The sequence below is a fragment of the Haemaphysalis longicornis genome, unplaced genomic scaffold, assembly GCF_048455015.1.
Source record: "Haemaphysalis longicornis isolate Haplotype H1 unplaced genomic scaffold, Haemaphysalis longicornis Haplotype H1 scaffold_9, whole genome shotgun sequence".
Classification (NCBI taxonomy): domain Eukaryota; kingdom Metazoa; phylum Arthropoda; class Arachnida; order Ixodida; family Ixodidae; genus Haemaphysalis; species Haemaphysalis longicornis.
This window is the reverse complement of record NW_027526460.1, coordinates 79,699,201-79,720,660: the sequence shown is the minus strand read 5'-3', so window position 1 is coordinate 79,720,660 and position 21,460 is coordinate 79,699,201. Positions and strand designations below refer to the sequence as shown.

General features: G+C 47.8%; 1 protein-coding gene across 2 annotated transcripts in view; it reads right to left on the bottom strand.

Annotated features, from left to right (window-relative positions):
• Positions 1-20,663, bottom strand: part of LOC144151313 (uncharacterized) — a 58,708-nt gene extending 38,045 nt beyond the window's left edge. Inside the window, exons 1-6 of one of the 2 annotated variants that reach the window (XM_077682316.1) lie at positions 20,537-20,663; positions 9,989-10,055; positions 8,329-8,417; positions 6,026-6,354; positions 2,920-3,024; positions 1,735-2,034 (exon numbers count right to left, since the gene is read on the bottom strand). In XM_077682316.1, the coding sequence (XP_077538442.1) occupies positions 1,735-2,034; positions 2,920-3,024; positions 6,026-6,354; positions 8,329-8,417; positions 9,989-10,055; positions 20,537-20,642 (996 nt within the window). In that variant the 5' untranslated portion in view covers positions 20,643-20,663. The remainder of the gene's footprint in view (positions 1-1,734; positions 2,035-2,919; positions 3,025-6,025; positions 6,355-8,328; positions 8,418-9,988; positions 10,056-20,536) is intronic. The other variant, XM_077682317.1, reaches the window with a different exon arrangement.
• Positions 20,664-21,460: the final 797 nt, after the last annotated feature.

Below are 21,460 nucleotides of genomic sequence, written 5' to 3'. Positions count from 1 at the left end.
GGTTAGGCTCTCACATGATGCAAAGCATAACATTACTTCCGCGTGGTTTATTCGCGGATAGGAAACCACAACTTGTTAGCTACAGTCTGTCAAAATTTTCTAGGCGAAGCCGAAAGTGCGCATGCCACAAAAAATTCAAAGCACAAGCTCACGTCCCGAGCAAGCTGAAGGCTGAAACGTTTTATGCTGGAAAAGTAGGGAAAACACCTTGATTCCTTACAGACATAAAATATTTTGTCACATTTAAAGGTTAAGCTAATTCTTTGAATTCTTTTGACCCAGGGTGTACATTGTGAAGGAAATTCATAGAAAATGTATTGCACATAAAATTAAGAACAATCATTATCTGGTTCAATAGTTTTGCTGTAATAGCAAGCAAGCTAAAAGAGCACTTTCTGCCAACGCTGGACCCTTTATGCATTAATAGGGCAGCATATTTGGTGGTTATGCGAATACTTAGGCTACATCCGACTTCGTATTTTTACCCATACGAAAAAGTTCAATAAGAGTCAAGGATAAGACAAAACAGGAAAGGCAGGGAAATTAACCAGGGAACTGTGCCGTTGGCTACCCTACTCATGGAGATGGGGATTTGCGCATTGAATGGGTAATGAAGGACCGTTATATAATAAAAAGGAGAAAATGAGGAAGAACATCTGAGGAAACAGGGCATGGAAATTGTAAGTGCCAAAAAAGAGAAAATTCATAAAACTAAGCAGATGCACCGAAAACGTCGAACATTGTAGAGAAAATATACGTTACGTGCAGCGATTATGCAGTTATTATTAGTGGAGAATAAAGAAACGTGGCATGCAGAGCTGAGTTACCCCAATTTTCTGCGCTCCTATAATACAAGAAAGAATGTTAAAGGAGCACTGACACGAAAATTTTATGTTACATTTTTATTGCTTTTATCGATGCTTAATGGCCTGGCGAACCTGAAACAGCACTTCAAATACTTCAGTGCGCGATAGTTAATTACACTGAACGGCCTGAAATCGTCTGTTTCAAATTCCCGCGCTTTCATCCCGAACGGCGCCTATGACAGAATCCCGGCCTTACCTCACCGCTTTGTGCGGACGTCACCGGCGCCCGCTTGAGAGGGTGCTGCGCCCTCTCGCCACTCATGGGGCCGCGCGCGTGAAGTGACGTCACGAGTTTTTGACGAGCGCTGTCGCGTCACTTTTTTTTCCTCTCCTGGAGTGATGTCACGCTGATGTCCATTTGCTGAGTGCCGCTCCGCGCGCTCCTCCGTCGGCGCGATAAATGAGATCCAATTGAACTATGTTCTTCGCGTCGCAGGCCGCTCATATTTCAGCCAGGGTATACTGTTGAGTGAAGGAAGCGAACTGTGCAATAATATTAACGCCGAAAATTGGTGTCAGTGCTCCTTTAAGTAACTGGGCGGCGCATTTTGCGTTCAACTTGCGAGTACGGTAGGCACATCGACAGTTATTCCTGGGCGATCTGATAGCAATAAGAACTCGTGCTCGGTGTATGGTTTAAATTCACAACAGAATTGTTGGGCGTTGTAGCATCTGACTTTTTTATAAATGTGGCCACTGTGAGACGTCGGCATAAAGGAGCTACCACGTGAAGCATCACGCTGCAACCGTGCTTGCTCCGATAAAACTTGATCACTGTAAAAATTCCTTCAACAAAGTTCGACGCTGCTGCATTGGCAAAGTTATGGCGGGAAATTGTAAGAGCGGGGTGAGGTAAGACTACACTTACCACGTTGTTAAGCGACTCGCTGAGTATCATCTTGGGAGTTGGCTCGCCGAGGCTGAACGTCATCTCCGGTGGCAGGTCCGCCTTGACGCCGAATATTGCCAGCGGCGGCACGTAGTTCTCGGCGATCACGTCCTTGGTGAAGATGTCCACGAGCAGGTCTAGCCTCTCGGTGGGCGGGATGGTGACCTGCAGCTCGTACTCCAGCACGCGTCCCAACTCCATGGTGGCCGGGTCGCCACTCACGATGTTCAGCTTGAAGTCCGTGCGGTAGTTCTCTGAGTCCGACGACGACGGCGGGGCCTGCAGCAGGCAGTCGTGAAGTTCTTGAATTTGAATTTTGAATCTGGAAATCCTTCATTTCTTGTATAAGCGAGAGCAGACTGGGGCTAAAGGCACACATGGCATGACAGGGGTCCTCAGCCTTCTACACACTGTGTCAGCGACATTGTAAAGTCAACAAATATTTTGCAGAATGTCCATCGCAGTACACTTGCCTATGCATACAAACAAACAGATCAATCGCTTTCACCGCCAGGCAGAATAAGTAAAAATGACAGTGAAGCCAGAAAGAAGGTAGCCAGAAATGAAGGGTTACCACACAAACGTTTACAAGGAACTGTGAGTCATTGATACAAAGCGAAATAAAAATGAATATTTGTAGCATACACAGTTGCAAACAGATAGTTCCACACAACAAAAAAACGCGGTAAATGCAACTACGTTCGTAGACGACACCTTCCCACGGATTCAGAATCTGTTGCCGCGAAAGCTGGTTGACCCGGGAAAGTTGACCCGAATTGTACGGGACGTGGCCCTTACAAAATGTGGCAGCTGGAAAATGCAAAAAACAGGAAACCTGAACCGGGCCAGAAAACCGTATAAGCCTGTTGTAGCCGCTGGAGCCATAGGGTTCCTCGTGCTGCAGCTGTCCTGTTACAACCAACGCTTAAAACGAAATCCTTTTTACAGTGAAGTCCTCAGAACAAGAACACTAACGTTACTATAAGCGCTGCCTTGTCAAAACCTGTTATATCTACTCTATGTGCACTGCTGTGGGACCCAAAAACACTTCGATCAAAGCGACTTCGTCAACACGAGGGTTTACTAGATTGCGATTGCAGTTTGTCCAGTTGCACTTCTGCAGGCTTGAGAACGAGAAAGTAACACGCAAGTCATAGAACCAACCTCGCGCTTGGTGCGGTTGTGACGATGGCCACTCTTGTCCCCATCGCCGGTAAGCGGGTGGCTGTGATCGGCATGATCTTCAGTTGTGTCGAGGTAGAAAGTCACCTGCGAATCGCAGTTTTGTATTAACGAAGACATCCAGCAGCCGCGCATGTCTAGCCGTGCACAAGATACTATGCCACCGAAGACTGTTCTTCTGTTCGTGTCCCTGTGGAATGCAGTCGAGCACAATTATATCTAACACGGATACATCGAAGTACTGTCTATAGCTAACACTCTTGATATGTCCTTAGAAATCCCATGCAAAACTATAGGGCTGTTGGACGCGTGTATCGAACTACCGAACACACCCACATTCGATATATCGAACGCTACGCCCCAGGTGCCCCTGCAAGTGCGCTTCTTTTGATGAGGTGGACGCGATGATGATGATTACTTCTCGCGGGCGCGTCCGCGTTCTGTGTGAAAGAGGCGGCGCCACGTGGCTTCGAAGGTCTTCGACACCTGCTGCTCGCACGCTGGCAGCCGGCAGCCGCATGGCAGCGAGAACACGGGAGGTGATTAGGTGCGAAAGGCAGAGTAAAGGAGGAGGGGAAACAGACCGGAAGCGCTCGGTTTCTGGCATTTTTTCCCGCTTACTTGGTGGCTAGAACAGGGGGATTGATGCTGCGTGGTGCGTGTTTATTTGTCCACGGCTCGCATATCGGAGCCATGGTCACGAAAAAACGGAAGAATTTGGATTTAGCGAGAAAAGCGGGCATTATTGGACCAGTACAAGCCGGTGAAAAGATTTCGGCTGCAGAGGTATTCGAAGTCGCTCGCAGCATTTTTGAACACGATACTGCGCCATCAAACCTGACGTAAAGAAGAAGGCAGCACGGCCACGGCCAGGCCGACCAGGACCGTGTCATGTGCAAGGCGGCTTTCTTGCGCAGCTCGAGACGAGAGGTGTTCGGATACCGACGACGGCGCTGAGTTCCTGGAGACGAATTTTGACATTTCCATGCGGAATTTTGAATGCCACAACGGCACAGAAGTTTGTAAGAGCTGACGACGACGTGCAGGCTGTAGAGGACAGCACCGATGCCGAAGAAGCTGACCCTACTAGCGGCACTAACAACGTTCCCAACCGCCTACTGCAGCCCAGCTTGCATCAGTGTTCAGATTTGACACTGTTGTTGCCCAGTGTACAACGCCGGATTTTCTCATTCAGATGGTGTTCATAAGCTTGAAAAGACAATGCGGTCAATTTTATGACGTAGAAGAAGGAGCAAGCGAACCTCGCAGACTTTTTCCAGGTTAAACACAGTATGGTGGTCGTAGCCTGTGGTTTTAATTTTCCGTGCATTGTTGAACAAACCGGTAAGCTCACAATCTGAAAAATCTCTCATTGATGTGCAGAGTTATCAGATGATCTTCAGCCAGGTGTATTTTATATTTCAAATTATCGATATATCTAACTATTTCGCGATTCCCTCGATGTTCGATATATCCGTGTTCGACTGTATATCACAAAGTATTACGTATTACCATCAATATCAAAACTATTAAAGGGACTCTGCAACATTTTCTATAAGAGCTTTCACTCTTTCCTTCACGTGTAAGCGCTGCGCAAGCTAAATTTAAATTTAACGCAAGCACGGAGCAGCATTGCGTAATTTGCTGGTCGCAGTGGATGCATCTTCCGCTTCGACTTTGCTTTCATGGCTTTTTTAAAAGTGGCTATTGAATGTGTTCATTGCTGCAACTGAAGAAAAACCGGCGAATCGCCGCTACGCCGCTGTGCTGATGTATTTCCAAAGGTAAAAAAATCCAAGCCCTGGAAACAGAGGAAAACCTTGTGAGAAAGTTTCTAAGTTGTGTGATGGGTATATAGCACTAATTTTTGGCTGAGCTACTTTGCGACCCTGCTGGATGTGCTGGTTGACTACTTCCTGCAAGCATTTAAGATTTCGATAAAAAGTTGCAAGAAGTGTTACAAGGTCCCTTTAAGTAGGACAAATTTGAACGACGAATGTGAGGCACAGGAGCAAGCACCTGTCCTACGCGTTGTACGTCTGAAATTTCCCGGGCGGAGTACCATGGAGTGCCAACTTTGCGTGAAACCCACACGTCGTTGTGTATTGCATTACGCAAAGCACATACATCATGCCTACGCTAACTAAGGAGCACAGAAACTACAGCTGCTCTTCGTAAGCGCTCCTTCAAATACAAAGCCCAGGCAAAACTCATCGGTGAACTAGAATTCATGCCATTTTTTCGGTTTTACAGACATCGCACTTCACGGGCGCTTATGAAAAAAGTGTGTCCGGACTTCTGCGGGAAAGCAACGTTAGAATGACTTTTTGAACTTTTTTTATGGTAGCGACAAATCATCAGCTGTCCACAAAACACGGTGGGAGAACCGGGACCTTGCAAAATTATCAGATACGAGAACTTACTACTCAGGTTGAGAATTCCACGGATATTGGGGACTGAGCCAGCTTGTAAAATATTTTTTTTTTTGCATGCGAGCCGTGAGCAGCTTATTCCGTAAGTACAAATCGGGTGTATTTTGCTTTTTTATGCGATGTTTAAATGCTGATGCTGTGGTGGCTAAAGATTTGAGCTCTTTCCTGTGTTTTCTTCAGGTGGTTTCCTCCTCTCCTGCGTCTTACAGCTTTATTACGAATTGTCCTTTATGTGGCGTGTGCTCCACCGGCGACAGACCTTAGTTGTGACGATGACTGTATGGCTGCAATGTGGACTTTTTTGTGGATTCTCATGGATCTCTAAATTGATTGAGGGATTAACTGATTGTAGGGTTTAACGCACCGACGCAACGCAGGCCATGAGGCGCGCTGTAGAGGGCTCCGGATTAATTTTGACCACCTGGGGATCTTTAACGTGCGCCGAAATCTCGAACACACGGGCGTTTTCGCTTTTCGCCTCCATCAGAAAAGCGGCCGCCGCGGCCGGGAATCGAGCCCGCGACCTCGTTCTCAGCAGCACAACGCCTTAGCCACTGTGCCACCGCGGCGGGTGATCTCTAAATTCTCTATACGCCAATGCTACATTTCTCTAAAATCTCTAAACGCCAATGGCTACATTTCCCTCCGCGCGGTACCTGCATGGTGGAGTCCGGGTCGCTTCCGTTCTCGTAGCTGGCCGGCGACCAGGCGCCCAGGGTGACCGGGAAAGGAACCCCTTCCACCAGGTGGTGCGGGTCGTCCAGGGTCACGTGACCTGTGGCGTTGTCCACCGAGAACAGCTGGTACCGGTTGCCGGCAACGATGGCGTAGCTGGTGGTGGCGCACGCGCACGGCTCGCGGCCCTCGCACGTCTCGTCCAGGTCCCGGTCCCGCGCCACTGCCCGGAACACGGGCCGGTGCACGTCCGGCTCGGCGATGGCCACCACCTCGGAGCGACTCGCAAACGACGGCGGGTACAGGTCCGCTGCAAACAGTCGCGTGTCATCGCTACTATTCTGCACTCGATCTCGTTCGTGCTTTCAGCCTCTAACACATAGCATTCTGGAGCTACAAAGCAAATTTAGCCGTAAAAAATGCAACCAGAAATAAAAGTTTTTAGCTAACTGGCCAATTAACGCTTATCCCTCACTTTGAGCTGCTGATGAATTCACTCTCGCGCTTCAGCCTCCTAGTCTTCGGGTTAGCTCAGCTTGTAGAGCGACCACCCAAGTTGGCCGGTGGTGGCGGAGGTACATCCTGAACAAATGCAAATGTTTCCTTCAACTGCGAAGTTTCTAATGAAGCTGTATAGGTTTCCTTTTAAGTGCAGAGCACTTTCGGGGCTCGCCTTGTCGCCGCAGCTCACTGGCTGGACCCAAGTAGAGCCCACGCCGCTAAGTGATGGTGGCTGACATTGCGGCGTAACCCAGAGGCTTGGAAAGCCAGGCGGCTTATAAATTCATAAGCGTTCGAAACTCGTGAACCGCTTACGCTTGTCATACATCTCCCCGTTGTTTAGCGCAAAGAAAACTGTTGGTACATTTGAGGCAAAAAAATAGACGTAAAGAACCGACAGCGCCCGCGTTCATTTAGTTAGGAACGCTCGTTGGGTTAGTTTTTACGATAGTAAGCGAAACAAAGTGGCAGTGCAACGCCGACACCTGTGGGCGGAAGAGCAAGCACAGAAAGAACAGAACTCCCGCTGGCGCTGCTTCAGGCAGGGGGCGCACGAGCACTGCTGAGGCGGGAAATTTGAATTGCATTGGGTGGTACCAGTGAGCGGATAATGGCGCTACAGCCCGTTATGGCGAAACACTGCTCTGCACTTCCGACAGCTCTGCACTTGCCGTACAGCTGTATTTAGGCTGCATTTCAAATTTTCCTTTGCAGGAACTTTCTACCCCTAAGAGATACCCCCTAAACTGGTCGATTATTCCGGTGCATTTCCACAAGTACCATTCCTAAACTCTGGTCTTCACACAATGTGCTGGTCAGAGATCGTAAGTAGTATTATGTGGATACAGCGCGAAACGAACAGACAAAAGGAAGATGACGGAAAAATCACATGTCATGTCGTGCTTTTGTCTCTGTTCGGCTTTGTGTTTTATCTACCTAATCATACTTTCAACGTGCGGTTTGGTACCGTCCGTAATATCCAGCGTAAGATAAATTAAATGTGCTATTTATTTGCCATACTGGTTCTGGCATTCGATTACGAGCAGTAAAACAAGCCAAAAAATGGCAGGAAGTGGTTACTTTAAAAATGTGCTTAATACCTCTCTCCCTGCTCTCATTCTCCCGACCGATTCAAGAGGTGTACATGTATTTGTTTAGCCAGACATCTAAAAGCTTCCGCAAATGTTTTTGCATCCAAAGTTCTGGTATTTCACACAATGTTTGCTTACTTGGGGTTTTCTTTACTTGTGAAACTGAAACCTTTACATACAAACGTACGAACGGTATGCAACATAGGTCCTGTCCATCACTGCTTGGCTAAGGATATGCTAACGCATTCCAATAAATTTATTACCTTTGATGTCAGTAATACAATTTCACTGCACACGCTGAGCTAAATAGAGTAGTACCGAATAGTCCGTCATGTTCTTGGAAAGCATATCAGTGTGACGTAGGCGAATATTGTAAGTAATCCCTCTTTATAAAGCTGAAGTCTGGACGTGCGAAATTCAATTTTTTTTTGTTGGATGCTTTGCTAAGCCGAAAGATGTACAGTCGGTAAAACACTTGTCTATAACAGCGATTTCAATTTAAACCAGCTACACCCCGAAAACTGCCGTAAGATACTCGTTTCAAACATATCGGAGTCAAAAGCGAAGGGCTAAGACTTCAGAATTCCGCAGTAGTTTTATTCAAATTCAGCTCCGGCGGGGCAGGATAGAGCTGAGAGTACGAAAGCTGTGTTATAGACAAGCCTTTTACCGGCTGTACATGTGTCACTTACCGAACTCATCACAAGAGTCGCCTTCCCAGCAGGGCTCACAGATGCATCGGCCAAGCACATCGCAGGCCCCGTGCACGCACGGTGCAGTCCTAAGAAAACAAGATGCCTCTACACTTTTTCGGCTTATAAACAACCTAGCTTGACAAACATTCGAGCCTGTCAACTCTCCAGTGCGCCTTTACGAAAGTGATATAATGAACGTTTCTTGAAAAGAGATTCTTCGTTTACGCTCAGAGTACCAACATATGCCAGAGAACAACGCGACATTTGGCGTTACTATGGTATTAAGCGGCCTCGAACATTCTTGTGCAGCGCCCAGGCTATGACGGAACAGTATTACTCGAAATACACACAGAAATATTGTTGTTCTTTGTTTACGCTGGATTTTAAAAGCTTGGGGAACGGCAGAACGCTACGCTATTTGTAGATTCGAAGACCCAGCGCGGGATCTGGCGACGCGGCGTTAAAAAGTGTGACTAGTAGCTGCATGCTTCTATAGCTATCAGCAAGGCTAAACAACTACACTAAACAAAATATCTATCGCGAAAATTAAGAAAACAACTTTTATAACTATTATCTGTATCTCCCCTATGTAGGATCTCGTAGATATGCGAGAAATGCATAGAGGGAATCGTACACGCGACTATCAGTTCAGTTCAATTCTCGAATCTTTATTTTCTTTTCGGAGGAGGGGGCTGGAGCTAAAACTGAGGATCTATCTTGACAGAGGCTCCAGCCCCGTTTAAAATGGCAGCAGGGTCGGCAGAAATGCTTTCGCAAGGTGGCGGAAAGCATGGAAAACAAAGGTATCGAGTTTAAAAAACCAGTAGCTGTTCTGTTGAGATAAAGCGGTATAGTACGGTATCCTGATCATCATCGTCATCAAAGACATCGTCAACAATCGGCATCCTTGATTTACTGGTCCTGCACAGTCCGCATAGAGTCCGAGAACCGCCTTCGGACCGGCGGTCTCATAGAAATACACGGAAAAATCGAGCGCCAGATCATGTTCCGGCCAGTGCATTTCTGGGTTCTGGTTCCGGTCCCTTTGAGGACGCTGATGGTTAAACACGAAGTTTTCGTTGGGCGAAATCAAATGGCTAAAGGTCCCAGTCAAAGCCGCGGCGATCAAAAGGCCAAACTGCGTGTGAGTCAAAGATCCTGCAAGTGAAAGTCCAAACTCAGACGACGACCAAGGAATCCCACAGGAGAAAGCTTAGCGTTCAACCTTCGCCGTCGCTAGGCGGAGGGTTGCAAAAATGCTCCCCTCTCACACGACGATTTGAGCCTCCCTGTCCCTTTTAATGCAGAACATTGCCCCCACTGTCGTCTACAAAACGATACGCAGGCTGTAAATACGCTGCGAACACTTCAAAATGAAAAAAAAAAAATGCGCTGCAGACGTTTACACAAATTTCTCTCCTACACAACGCCCTTGAAGAGTGGCCCAGTTTGTAGTACTCAGGCATTTCCGCTCGTTGCTTAGAGTTCGACGTTACGGGTAACTTGATACGACAAGACCAGCATGCGGCTTATGTAGAGGTAACTACGGTATTTCTAGCCGCTAGTTCATTCGCCGGAAAGTGCACCCCAAACGGATCGGGTGAACCACTCACTTTGTAAAAATAAAATGAAGTTTGGTGAGGTTTGGGTAACTTACACTTTACAGTCGGTGTCTAAGCAGCCTTCCACGATTCTGGTGCAGCTGGCGACAACTGTGGTTCCTGCTGGGTAACGGGAGAAAATTGTGGGCATGTCATGACATTCACACACCTACAAAGTTTATTACATGCCCAGCGTAACGGTAACCGAGCTGTTGCGCTGTGAAAAGACATCTAGTAATGTCAGGAAAAGTACCAATAATATATTTTTAAACAATTTACCATTCCTTCCAAAAGAAAGTTCAGAGAAGCCCGAAAGTTTTCTAGCGTCGAAAGTGCGTCAGAAGGGCGTCAAAACCTTTGCCAAACATGCGTCCAGACTTTGCTGAAAGTGCGTTCGATCGATCGCCAAACCTTCAAAGACCTAAATCGGAAACGAAGAACGAACCCGTGCGACGATTTTTCGCGCACTAAGTAAAGGCATCAACGAACGATCTAAATGTAAACCGATAAGCGGTTTATGAGATACAGGGCTACTTTTCCGCTCCTTTTTTATTACCGCTGCGTGTATTGTCTTATCAGAACCGTTGCTTTTCGCGATTTCCAAGTAAGCGCTTCTACACAATTGAAGCCCGGTTTCACGCGGGCCGCGTGTCCAGATATATAAGCTTTTCTTGTGATGATGATGATTGTGGGGTTTAACGCGCCGACGCAACGCAGGCGATGAGGCGCGCCGTAGTGGAGGGCTCCGGATTAATTTCGACCACCTGGGGATCTTTAACGTGCGCCGAAATCTCGTACACACGGGCGTTTTTGCTTTTCGCCTCCATCAGAAAAGCGGCCGCCGCGGCCGGGAATCGAACCCGCGACCTCGTGCTCAGAAGCTTTTCTTGTCGACCAACCGGTCTGCGGGTCAATGCATTATTTTTTTGACAGAATGCCATCCGTCCCACTAAGAAAACGTTGACATTAAAATTGTGGACATGCCATAAAATTGGCACACCTACAATGTTTATTTTATGCATGGCATAGCGGTAACTCAGCAGCTGTGCTCTGAAAAGAAAACATCTATTGATAACAGGACATGTACCTATAATTTTGTATTTAAACATCGCAGAGGAGTTGTGGTGGGTTGCGAGGAAAACGACGCGCTGCTGATTAAAATTTGAAATACTAAAACAAAACATCATTAGAATTCCAGTCTGTGAAGGTGGATACCAGCGGAGCTTTTTAGCAAACCACACAGATGTGACATTGAACATGAGTTACAGCCATCAGCAAGCTTAATTTCTTCTATACCTTGACGGCGGTCATCCCTGAGCAAGGTGCGCAAACACGCACACGCTCATCTTGACCTTACGGATATTGAAAATGGCGCCTATTGATAACTACTCTACTCAAAATGCATCGCCCCGCGCTTCGAAATCATGTGGAGCTTTCTAGTGTCTGTTCTCGGGCATCAAAAATACTTCAACCCTAGACATATAAGGTTCGTTTAAACAACTAATCCGTAGGATCGGTTCGTAGTTATGGAGGCGGATTAAGTACTGATCTCGCCTGCCGCCTTATGGGAAGGAGAGAAAAATCTGTGAACAATCCCGTGTAAAGCGTGTAGGAACCCACGCTGGCCATCGACGCTTGGACACGTGCTGCGTGTGTGGACGCGCGAGCATGGAAGCAGCGCGACCGGCATATCTTGTTGATCGCGCACCAGGAAAGCGCCTCGCGATTACCCTGCGCAGAAGTGTGCGCGGTGGCTCGGATGATTCTTTATAACCGGCGTGCGCGCCAGCCCGGGGGACTTTTTGTTTTCCTGCTTGCTTGCAGGGACGGCTGCTGACGACTGCGCCGGACACCACCCCCGCGTAGCAGGGCCCGCGGACAGGACCCTGCCACGTTTTGGGCCTCCTGCAAGGACCCCCGGGTCTTAGGAGGCCACCTGTGGCACCGTTCTGCTGAGCCGTGGGCTGAGCCGTGGGAGCCCCTGTGGAAGGCGAACACTTTCACGCACGGTCCCTGTCGAGAGTGCCGGCGACTGCAGCTGAGGGCAGCCAGCGTCGGCCGTGAACGCGCCGCCACCGATACTTTGGGAAGGACCACCCGGTTTTGGAAGATCGCCACTGGCGCCCGACTGCACCCATCAAGCACCAATTGTGTTGTGAGCGGCGAATAAACCCCTGTGTTTTTGAACCACTGCTTCAGCGTGTGCTCCTTGCCGGTAGCAGCAAGGCCGACCTGCTACAAGCGTCTAATATTATTGTAGAAATTTTTAGTATAATTATACAGCATCTAATAGTTAATTTGTAGCGTTTTATTGCGCCATACAGACTCTGCGTTCATGGCATATTTTCTATATCCCCCGTTTGCATCAGAGCCTGCATCAGAGGCCAATAAATCCGAACTCTTGCCGGTTTTTGTCAATACAGGCTTCGGTTGTACCGCCCTCAACGTTCACTGACCTCTTTCAGCTGTCGACCCATTTATTGGGTAGCATTCTTTTCCGAGTACCCTCCCCCCACCCCCCCCTTCGGCCAGGACCGTGTAACGCCCTGCATTTCCACAAAAATGTAGATATCGTAGAAGCTTCACCTGTAATCATTATAATAGCGCAAATGGCGATAATTTTCCCATGAAATTTTGGGAAACTAAAAATAACAAAACTAAAACAAAATTAGGAAAAGGGCGAAACCAGTAACGCCTTGCATTTCCACAATAATGCAGATTTCGCAAACGTTCCACCTGTAATCGTTGTAATAGCATAAATGAAGATAATTGGTCGAACGAAATTAAAAAAAATTAAAAAATAGAAAAATATAAGTAAATCACGAAAAATGGCGAACCGCTTAACGCCATGAATTTCCACAATAATGCACATTTCGCGAAAGTTTCAAATGTAGTCGTTACAATAGCGTAACTTTTGCGGTCAGCGCCTACTAACCATGGAGCACCACAACACCGTCTTAAGACGAATTTCTGGTTTTCAATGGCGAGGCATAATGGCGTCCCGTGGCGATGCCCTACCGCGGGCACATCGATCGCTCTTGTTCTGGCGCAGCAACACGCGCGGGCAAAGGACGCGACCTTGAAGCACCCCCCGTGCATGCGCCGTACAGCGGCAGTGCGTGGGCGTCATGCTCGGAAAAGCGTCGCGGCCATGCTTGAGTCGGCACACACGCAGGCCGATTACTGAGCAGGCGCTTTCTTTCTGCCCGTGCGTACCCGGGCCTCCCCTATCTGCCTTTGAGCGATGGCCAGCTCCGCGCTGTGGCGTCACCGCTGTGGTGAGAAAAGTCCTTAACCGGCAGGCAAGGAGTGACCTGGGTTCGCAGAACTAGAAAGCTAGACATTGAAATCAAGGGCGAGAAGCCTTTTGCGCGACTAGCCGATCGTTTAGGCTCATGAGAGGGCGAATTGGCGATCATAAACATTTTCCTTCCTTCGTTCGAGAAGTGGCGAAGTCCCTGTGTGCTTGTGTGGGGTGTGCAACAACCGATCCAGAGACAATATTGAAGATGAGTTCGCGCCTTCGTACGGAAACGCCACTTGTTATGCGGTGCTTCGAACCGGAGGTGAAGCGTGATGGCCATATGGATGAGCTGCGCTCTTTCCCATCGAACCGTGGTCAGTCAGTTCAGAAAGTCGCACATGAACGAAGGGACAATTTGGGAGTTTTTATGTATGAAAAAGGAGATGAACTGACCGTGGCAGCAGTAGTTGTAGTAGAGTAAGTGGCGGCAGCAGCAATAGCGAACAACAGCTGCTCAAGTAGCATTGCTACACGCTGAATGCACAAGCCGAATAAGGTTATTGCCACTCTTGCATTTTAAAGAAAGCAATCTTTCAATACTGCGTGCTTTGCAGATGGTTGTTTGGCTGGAGCTAAAATATCGATGTAGTGCTCCCTTCTTGGGGATTGGCCACGTCAGACTGACACCGCATTGTGGAAGCATTTTAAGAAATACCACTAGGCGGAAGTTTCAGTGAGAAAATTTTGGAACAGGGAATGTTGCGATTTGGAGAAAGAAAAAGAAATGCTGACATGAAAATAGATAAGATAATACTTCAACAAAACAACGTAGGGTTAGTTAAATGTTCCTGGAACTGAATGTACATGCCGATGCGTCATACTCAGCGCCATTCCGTTTCGAAGTCCCCGCAGGCCGGGAACTTCCGGTTACCACTAGCGCCGTCTAGTGGTTAGCATTGAATACTGCCGCAACCTTCTTGATTCACTGCTGAAATGACGCTGCTATTCGGCCTGTGTGTCCTAGCGCGTGGCCTTGCGGCTTTTTAACGCTTGCGCCCGGGTTCGAGCCTGAGAAAGTATGTTTTTTTAAAGCAGAGCGTTGGTGTCCTCACCGATGCCGTTGTAAGTCAATACGCCCTGCCCTGCAGGAACGCCAACTTTCTCGGACAATGATGATGGATGATTGTGGGCGAAGGGAAAGACACAAACGCTTTCCGGGCTCGGAATCGAGCCTGGGCCACTCGCGTTGTCAAGCCGACGTCTGTCCGGTTGCTCTATTTCAACATGGTCGAAGCGAACGCCATGCAGCAGGTATCGAATCGCGCCGTACACTCCAAACCCAAACGTTAGGCCTACGGAGTGCACACCCGACAGTTGCTGCGGGTTTTCTAGAAGAGTGGTGCGTACCTCCACATTAGAGCATACTCGCAGTGTGGGATTAGCCAACCAAAAAATTCATCCCGATTAAGGCTCGTGTTCAACCATCGTGGTGGTTTAACTGGTTTATTGATGGAGAGGTTGGGAGCGAATGTGCGCCCGGCTACTCCATTTCACCAATAAAGGGTCATAGACCCGGCAGTTCACGACTGTTCACGACAATTTCGTAAATTCTGATAGTTGTCTTTAAAATATCCTCCTGTGTTCACGGATTCACCGTAAAAACCTAATAGGCCGCCTAATACTTTGACGCTATTCCTGCCAAGGTAAAAATACATTCAAGGCACGAACAACCTTATTTTGAAGACCCGCATCGGGCCATGGTCCTAGTAAAGATGCTAAACACATCACACGACGGTTATCTAATGGCAGTTTTTTGGAGAGTTCGCGTTTTTGCCGGGGATATAATGGGCAGTCTAACATCACGTGGGAAACATCTTCCTCGGGCGCCTCGCATGCATAGGATGGTGAGATATCACAGCAAATTTTGAACAGGAATAACTTGTACAGGCAGAACAGAGACAGGCAGAACAGCAGAACTGAACAGAGTCGTTAGACCCTGGGGTGCGTGATTTCTTATTTGCAGGTTTTATAAATGAGAAAAATGGTCCTTTAGATCAGTTCCACGCATTCTGTTAGTAAAAAACGGAGCTTTAGAATCTTTTAGGTCGCTTTAGGCGTGCAGGAGGGCCTATCACTACGTTTAACGAAATTCTTCATCACTCCGGGGGGGGGGGCGGTCGAGCAGTGACTTAGAAACGGAACGCCGCTTTTAATGACAGGGTGAACCGCCTGTTTTGTGAATAAATCAGTAAAGGGCGCGACAAACATCCCCGTTGTAGAAACGGAACCCCAACGTGTCAAATGATAAGTTAGGAACCGACAAGAAGACCCAGACGCCGGAGAGGATTCTCCAAGATCCTCAGTGTTGTCCATTTTATTTCAATTTTAAAGTGTCCATTTGGAACGAGCCCTCATTGGATGAAAGCACACGGTCTAGTATTAACGCTGCACAGGAGGTGAGGGGTCTGTTTCTTAAATTTAAGGGGCCTTTCAAGTGCACCTACATCCCGATTTGAAACGTACGCGAAATTGACGTTTTTGAAACGAACACAGCTGAGAATTCCGCTTCAGGCATCATTTTCAGGTATCATTTCGCCTCAGGTACCAAGAGCCGCTGGAAACATAGCAGAAAAGTTGGAAACAGGCAGTTATCTCCTTTACTCACAAGCCGCACAGTGCCGAACGTCCTATGCGCACGCGGCGTACGTTTAAATTGAAAAAAATATTCAACCGAGAAAACTGGACAGTGTGACATCGCACATTCGAGACTGCGCGAAGTCGCCCTAAAGATAGTACAGGAGGTGGTCTGTATCGAGGCAGCCACAGGTACTTGATTGATTGTGGTGTTTAACGCGCCGACGCAACGCAAGCCACAGGTACTGTCCACCATGATCTGGATAACGCGTATCCACTCATGGGTATTGACCAAAACTGCCAGGTTGTATGGGAGCAGAGCCCTTGCCGGGCTTGTTAGCCTTTTGACTCTGCTTGAGATTTTCGTTCCCGAAAAGGCAAATACACCTTCCATTTGACTTAGAAAAATAAAAGGAACACTGAAGGGAATTTTCCAAACTTAATATTCCATAGCCGGCATGACAGAAAACGGGCCGTGGGATCCAGACATTGGTAGGAGAAGCCGCCCAGGAGACACGTTGAGGAGAACAAAGTATCATATAATACCTCGCAAAATAGCTTGAAATCAAGTGGGAGGACTCAAAGATTCGAAAAATACGCAAGGTGGTACAGAAGCAAGATATCGCTCCCAAGTAAATCTTCGCTGCTACGAGAGTCGGCCAAAATGATGGGTGTCGATTCAGGCAAGATCGAGGACTGGTTCTTAACGCTTGTGCATTCCATCGATACCTCGGACCCGGTGCTCATTTAGCCAAAACATCGTGCATTATGGGAGTTCTACGACTTCTTCAAGTAAAAAAGGAATGGAGCATCACTATTGAGTTCCCGGGGACCACCTATGTGCATATAGAGGTCGAAGGAATCGAAGGCAAAGTTGAAGACCAAGGCCGCCAGAGCACCAGAAGCTGTAGCAACCACGTCCCAGCGCAAAACAGCTGAGAGATCCCGACACTGTGCCCCTTCGGAAGGCAGAATTACGGCGAGGAAGGTCTATGATAGGTTAGAAAATAACTTAAAACCCCACATTAGAACTCAGTCCTGAACATATAGAAGTAGCTCCAAACGCACGCGATTAGCTTCACGGACCTTATCAGTACTACGTAGGGCAGCTGTGAGGACGACGAAATTCAACGCCGTATCGACCAGTTTACTCTAGGCCAAGTAGGTGTCTTCAGTCAGCAGCGCTTGCAACCGGGAAATCAATCGCTCTAAGAGTCGCAAAACGCCTCAACTAAAAAGACATAACAGAGGAGTGGGGAGATCAGGTTGTTGGAGATCATCCGTGCACTACAGGAAGTTGCGGGAACGTACGCGCAAGTTAAAGATTGGCTTTTCAGGGGTGTTGGAACCCGAATCAAGACCGATTCGTGGCAAACGAGCTCCAAATCCCAGACATCAAACTATCAGTTTCGGATATAGAGGCAAGATGATAAAGAAAAGTAAAGGTTACTCGTCAAGTCCCTTAAAATCAAGCGGCATGACACAGAAGTATAAAAAGACCAGAAGAAGCTGCTTCATGGAATTAGTCGGTGCTACGTCGGACAGCAAAAAGGCCAATAACGTTAAAGGCTCGATCGACCCATTTGTGGTCTCCGTCGATATCTAGAACAGGCAGAGGTTGTTGCCAAGGAATTCAGCCCACCAATAGTCCTAAGGACCCTGGAAAAATAAAAAAAAAGCACCGACAGGGAACATGGCGATCGCGGTCTGGGGAGTCTTCACTGCACCGCAGTAGTATGGAAAGCGCAACGACCAAGTCCAGGACAAAGAGTGCTGGCGCTTCTGAAACCAAAGAAGCAACTACTCGCCGCCAACCGGACGAGGACCTTCCAGACGCCGTGCGTTTCCGCTCAGGACATCAGTTGAACAAGAAAAAAGTAAAGGGGCTCTCACAAAAGAGCTCCGAGTCAAGTATCTGACAAAGACATGTTTGGATCAAAGGAGGGGACAAAACGTATACAGTACACTGTTTGGGTGGTTTTACAAATGTTTGCAGTGCTGATGGAAGGCTGTCATTATCCAGCAGTGCTCAGAGACTGCTTCTGCAGTCGAGCAGTCCTCATTGAGACTGCTTCTACATAACCCGGACAATCAAAAAGGACGCACACCCACGCTTACAAAGCAGAACGCATGTAGCATGAACCACGCAAGGAAACGCCGCGAGAATTGGATAAGAAGGCAGAGGCCAGCAGACCCTGCTTTTGCCCTGCGGCTGAGAGGCCTCAATGCTCTTACGGTGTGCCGGCAAAAGGGTACAGAAATTTTGTGCACGTGGTTAGCAGTAAAAGAAGTGATTTTGATACTCTTGGTTGTATGTGTATTTTCGCAACAAAACAAATGTACGTCGTTTTGAAAAAGAAACGTGGTGTAGGTGGCAGTTGTCGCGCAGTGTCGCAGAACTCGTGCACGCTACCGGAAGCTTGTTGTTTATATCCGGACCACATCACCCAGCTAAAAACTTATATCATGATGAAACTTTGCGGAACATGCGTATAGTAAGCTACGGGATAAGAAACGCTGCTTCTCGTAATTTTGGTTGGCCGAAATGAACGTGGCACTTTTTCCATGATATGTTGCTACGGTTGTCGCAACAATCGGGACGTAGCTTTACGTGCGGTGAATAATCACGTGTCGTACAGAATGACGAGAATATCCGGCAGCTAAAACGTGGAATAACGTGTCTGCTGAGTTTAGCGCCGTTTAACTAAAACCTGAGTCTCTCGGCATTCTTCTCTGCATGTTAAGGACTTAGTGCTTCCCCTCTCCGACAGCCGATGCACACTAGCTCGCGTAGCCGAGGCAAACTGCTTGCCGAAAACTGATTTTTCTAGTCTTTCTCATCGCTTGTTCAAGGTGCCACAGACTGGTATCGTAGTGGCTGCAACGACATAAGAATTATGCAGACAAATTACCACCCAGTCGGGGGTTGGGGGGTTTGTCAGTTTCGCAATTATTCATTCGGTTTACGAGAACAGGATGACTGGTACGCCATTTGCTGTGCCATTTGCGGCACAGTGCTGTCCACATTTGCCACATCGATGAGCACCTTGTACATCTAGGGTCACTGTTTTTTCTTCTTTTAAAGTCAACAATGAAACAAAAAGCAGAAGGACGACAGGGAGACCTTAGCCTCATTTTGGCCAGTTTGGCTTAGTGAAGTTACAAAAAAACTTTTGTTCAGCCGATTTAGCTACACCTTCCTACAAGTTAATAAAAAAAAGTGTCTTGACTCGATTTTTACCACGTTAAAATCATCAACACGATCATGGCGATCACATATAGTATGAAACCTCTGTGTAGTTACAGAATTAATAGAGGTCTTCATAAGAAATTATCGCATAAAGGGGAAGGTGAAAGAATATATGTAAAAAGTGCGCAAGTAACAACAATAAGAACGAACGAATTAAAAATTGTTAATGTATTCAGTAAATCTAGTAGGCGAGAGCTGTTTCCCAGGCACAGGTATTGTTCAGCAGTGAATTTTTGCACACGGCCATCAAACAACGCAGACCTGGTCAACGCGGGACTTTTTATGTAACGATGACCACGTGGTCATTATTAAGCTCACGCAGCAGTTACGTCACCACTCTGATCATCATAGCAGATACGCGCACGATCGCGGCACCACCCTTATGTTCAACCGGTTAGCAAGACGATGGTCTCATTACTTGCGTCGCAGGACGCAGACCTTAACGGAATGGTGGATTCGCCGTACCGTTTCTTGTACAAATGTGCAAGGCTACGTAGCCTTATATGTATATGCAGTTAAGTTGAAGGAGAGGCGGTCTCTTAAAAAGAGCGAATCTTCGTTCTACCCACTGGCGTGGCTAAAGTGCCTCAAGCCTCTTGTTATTGCGTTGGCCACTGGCCTGCATCGCACGGCAACTTCTTCATCCGGAGAATATGCCCCCGGACCAGTATCAGCAGGGAAATGTGTGGGCTAAAAATGAGATAATGGCGATGAATCGCGCGCACAGCAACATGTTACAATTGGAGCACGGAACAACAAGTATACATCACAGGGAAATGAAAGACAAAATGCAGCGGAAATTTACTAAGTTAGAACAGCGTATGTAACCAAGGCATCAGAAGTTATACCAGGGAGCGTAAGAGTAAAAACGAGATATTAGGTGTCGCGATGGCTCGTACTAATTCGCAAAATATAAAGGCGTCCGTGTTTTGGCCGATGTATTTAGGCAGATATTCCAGTAGGTTACGAAAAAGGGGTATGAATGACCGGGCGAGAACACATGACACATGACCTTTTGCCTTGTTCATATATTGACACATTTGTTTTATAAGGAAGACAATCGGAATATTTAAATACTCAGTAGTCTATCGTAAAAGGGTAGCTGATAATAATGAAAAATTAGGAAATAGACACAAGCAAAAATAGTTTAAAAGAGCCAAGGACTCCCGCAAGCGTAAGCTACGTGTATGGGGTTTCCAGGCGGTTTAATCGAAACGACTTTCAACGGAGCTGAACTTTTATCTCGCTATTTAGCTTTTAAGATAGGGAAGTGAAATCTAGGTTATGAAACGCTTTGTGTGGCCGAGGTTTGACCGACCACATGGTCCTGATAATCCCCATTTCCTGCCCGCACGCGTCTTCCTTGCTTTTTGCTCTCGAACCATTGGCTTTTAACGCGAAGAATTGTGCTCCCGGGCCACTCAGATGCTACCCGGTTCATCTTCGCGCACCTATCAGTGGAAGACAATCACGTACCGCCACCGGTCTCCTCGGCAGACGCCAGCAGGCAGGCTTGGGCAAGCAGAAGCCATGCGGTGATACCGGGCAGCCAGTTCCGGAGGCCCCGCGGCAGCTGGTTCATCGTCGTCCTGACGTGAGTTCAACCCGTCACTGACGGCGGCCCACGGGCCGAAGGTTCCCAACTCTGCCTGTTGCCCATGGTGACGGGACGCGCGGTGCCCCGACTCGGTTCCTGTCCACTGACTTCTGTGACGTGCCCAGCCTCGCAGTGGGACACGCGGACACCACCGGATGCCCCGTGTTTTTTCGTCTTTTTATGCACGCCCGGGTTCATAGCGATGTGTCGTACTTCTTCAAGCTCCTGCTTCCACTTCATTTTTTGAATTGTACGCGTTGAAAGGTTACCATTTATCCTGATTAGGAGAAGACAGCGCAGTTTACACACGGGCACAGGGAAGAGTACTTGACACACACGAGCGCTGGGTTCTCCTAATCATGTTAAACCAACACGTCCAGATGGCCACGTTAGTGCATACCATTTATCCGCCGCGGTGGATCAGTGGCTAAGGCGTTGTGCTGCTGAACACGAGGACGCGGGTTCGATTCCTGGCCGCGGCGGCCGTTTTTCAGATGGAGATGGAAAGCAAAAACGTTCGTGTGTACGAGATTTCGGTGCACGTTAAAGATACTCAGGTAGTCAAAATTAATCCGGAGCCCTCCACTACGGCGCGCCTCATCGCCTGCGTTGCGACGGTGCGTTAAACCCTCAATCAATCAAGGAAAGGCAACCATTTAGGCTAATTGCGAAAGTAAACGGTAAATTAGCGACTTGACAGTATACTAACGCGATATTTGCTTTGTGTGGTCTTTCTGTCATCATTTTTTCTTTTGTATCCCCACTCTTTTTTGTGCATGTCCGGGTTCTGTGCGATGCGTCGT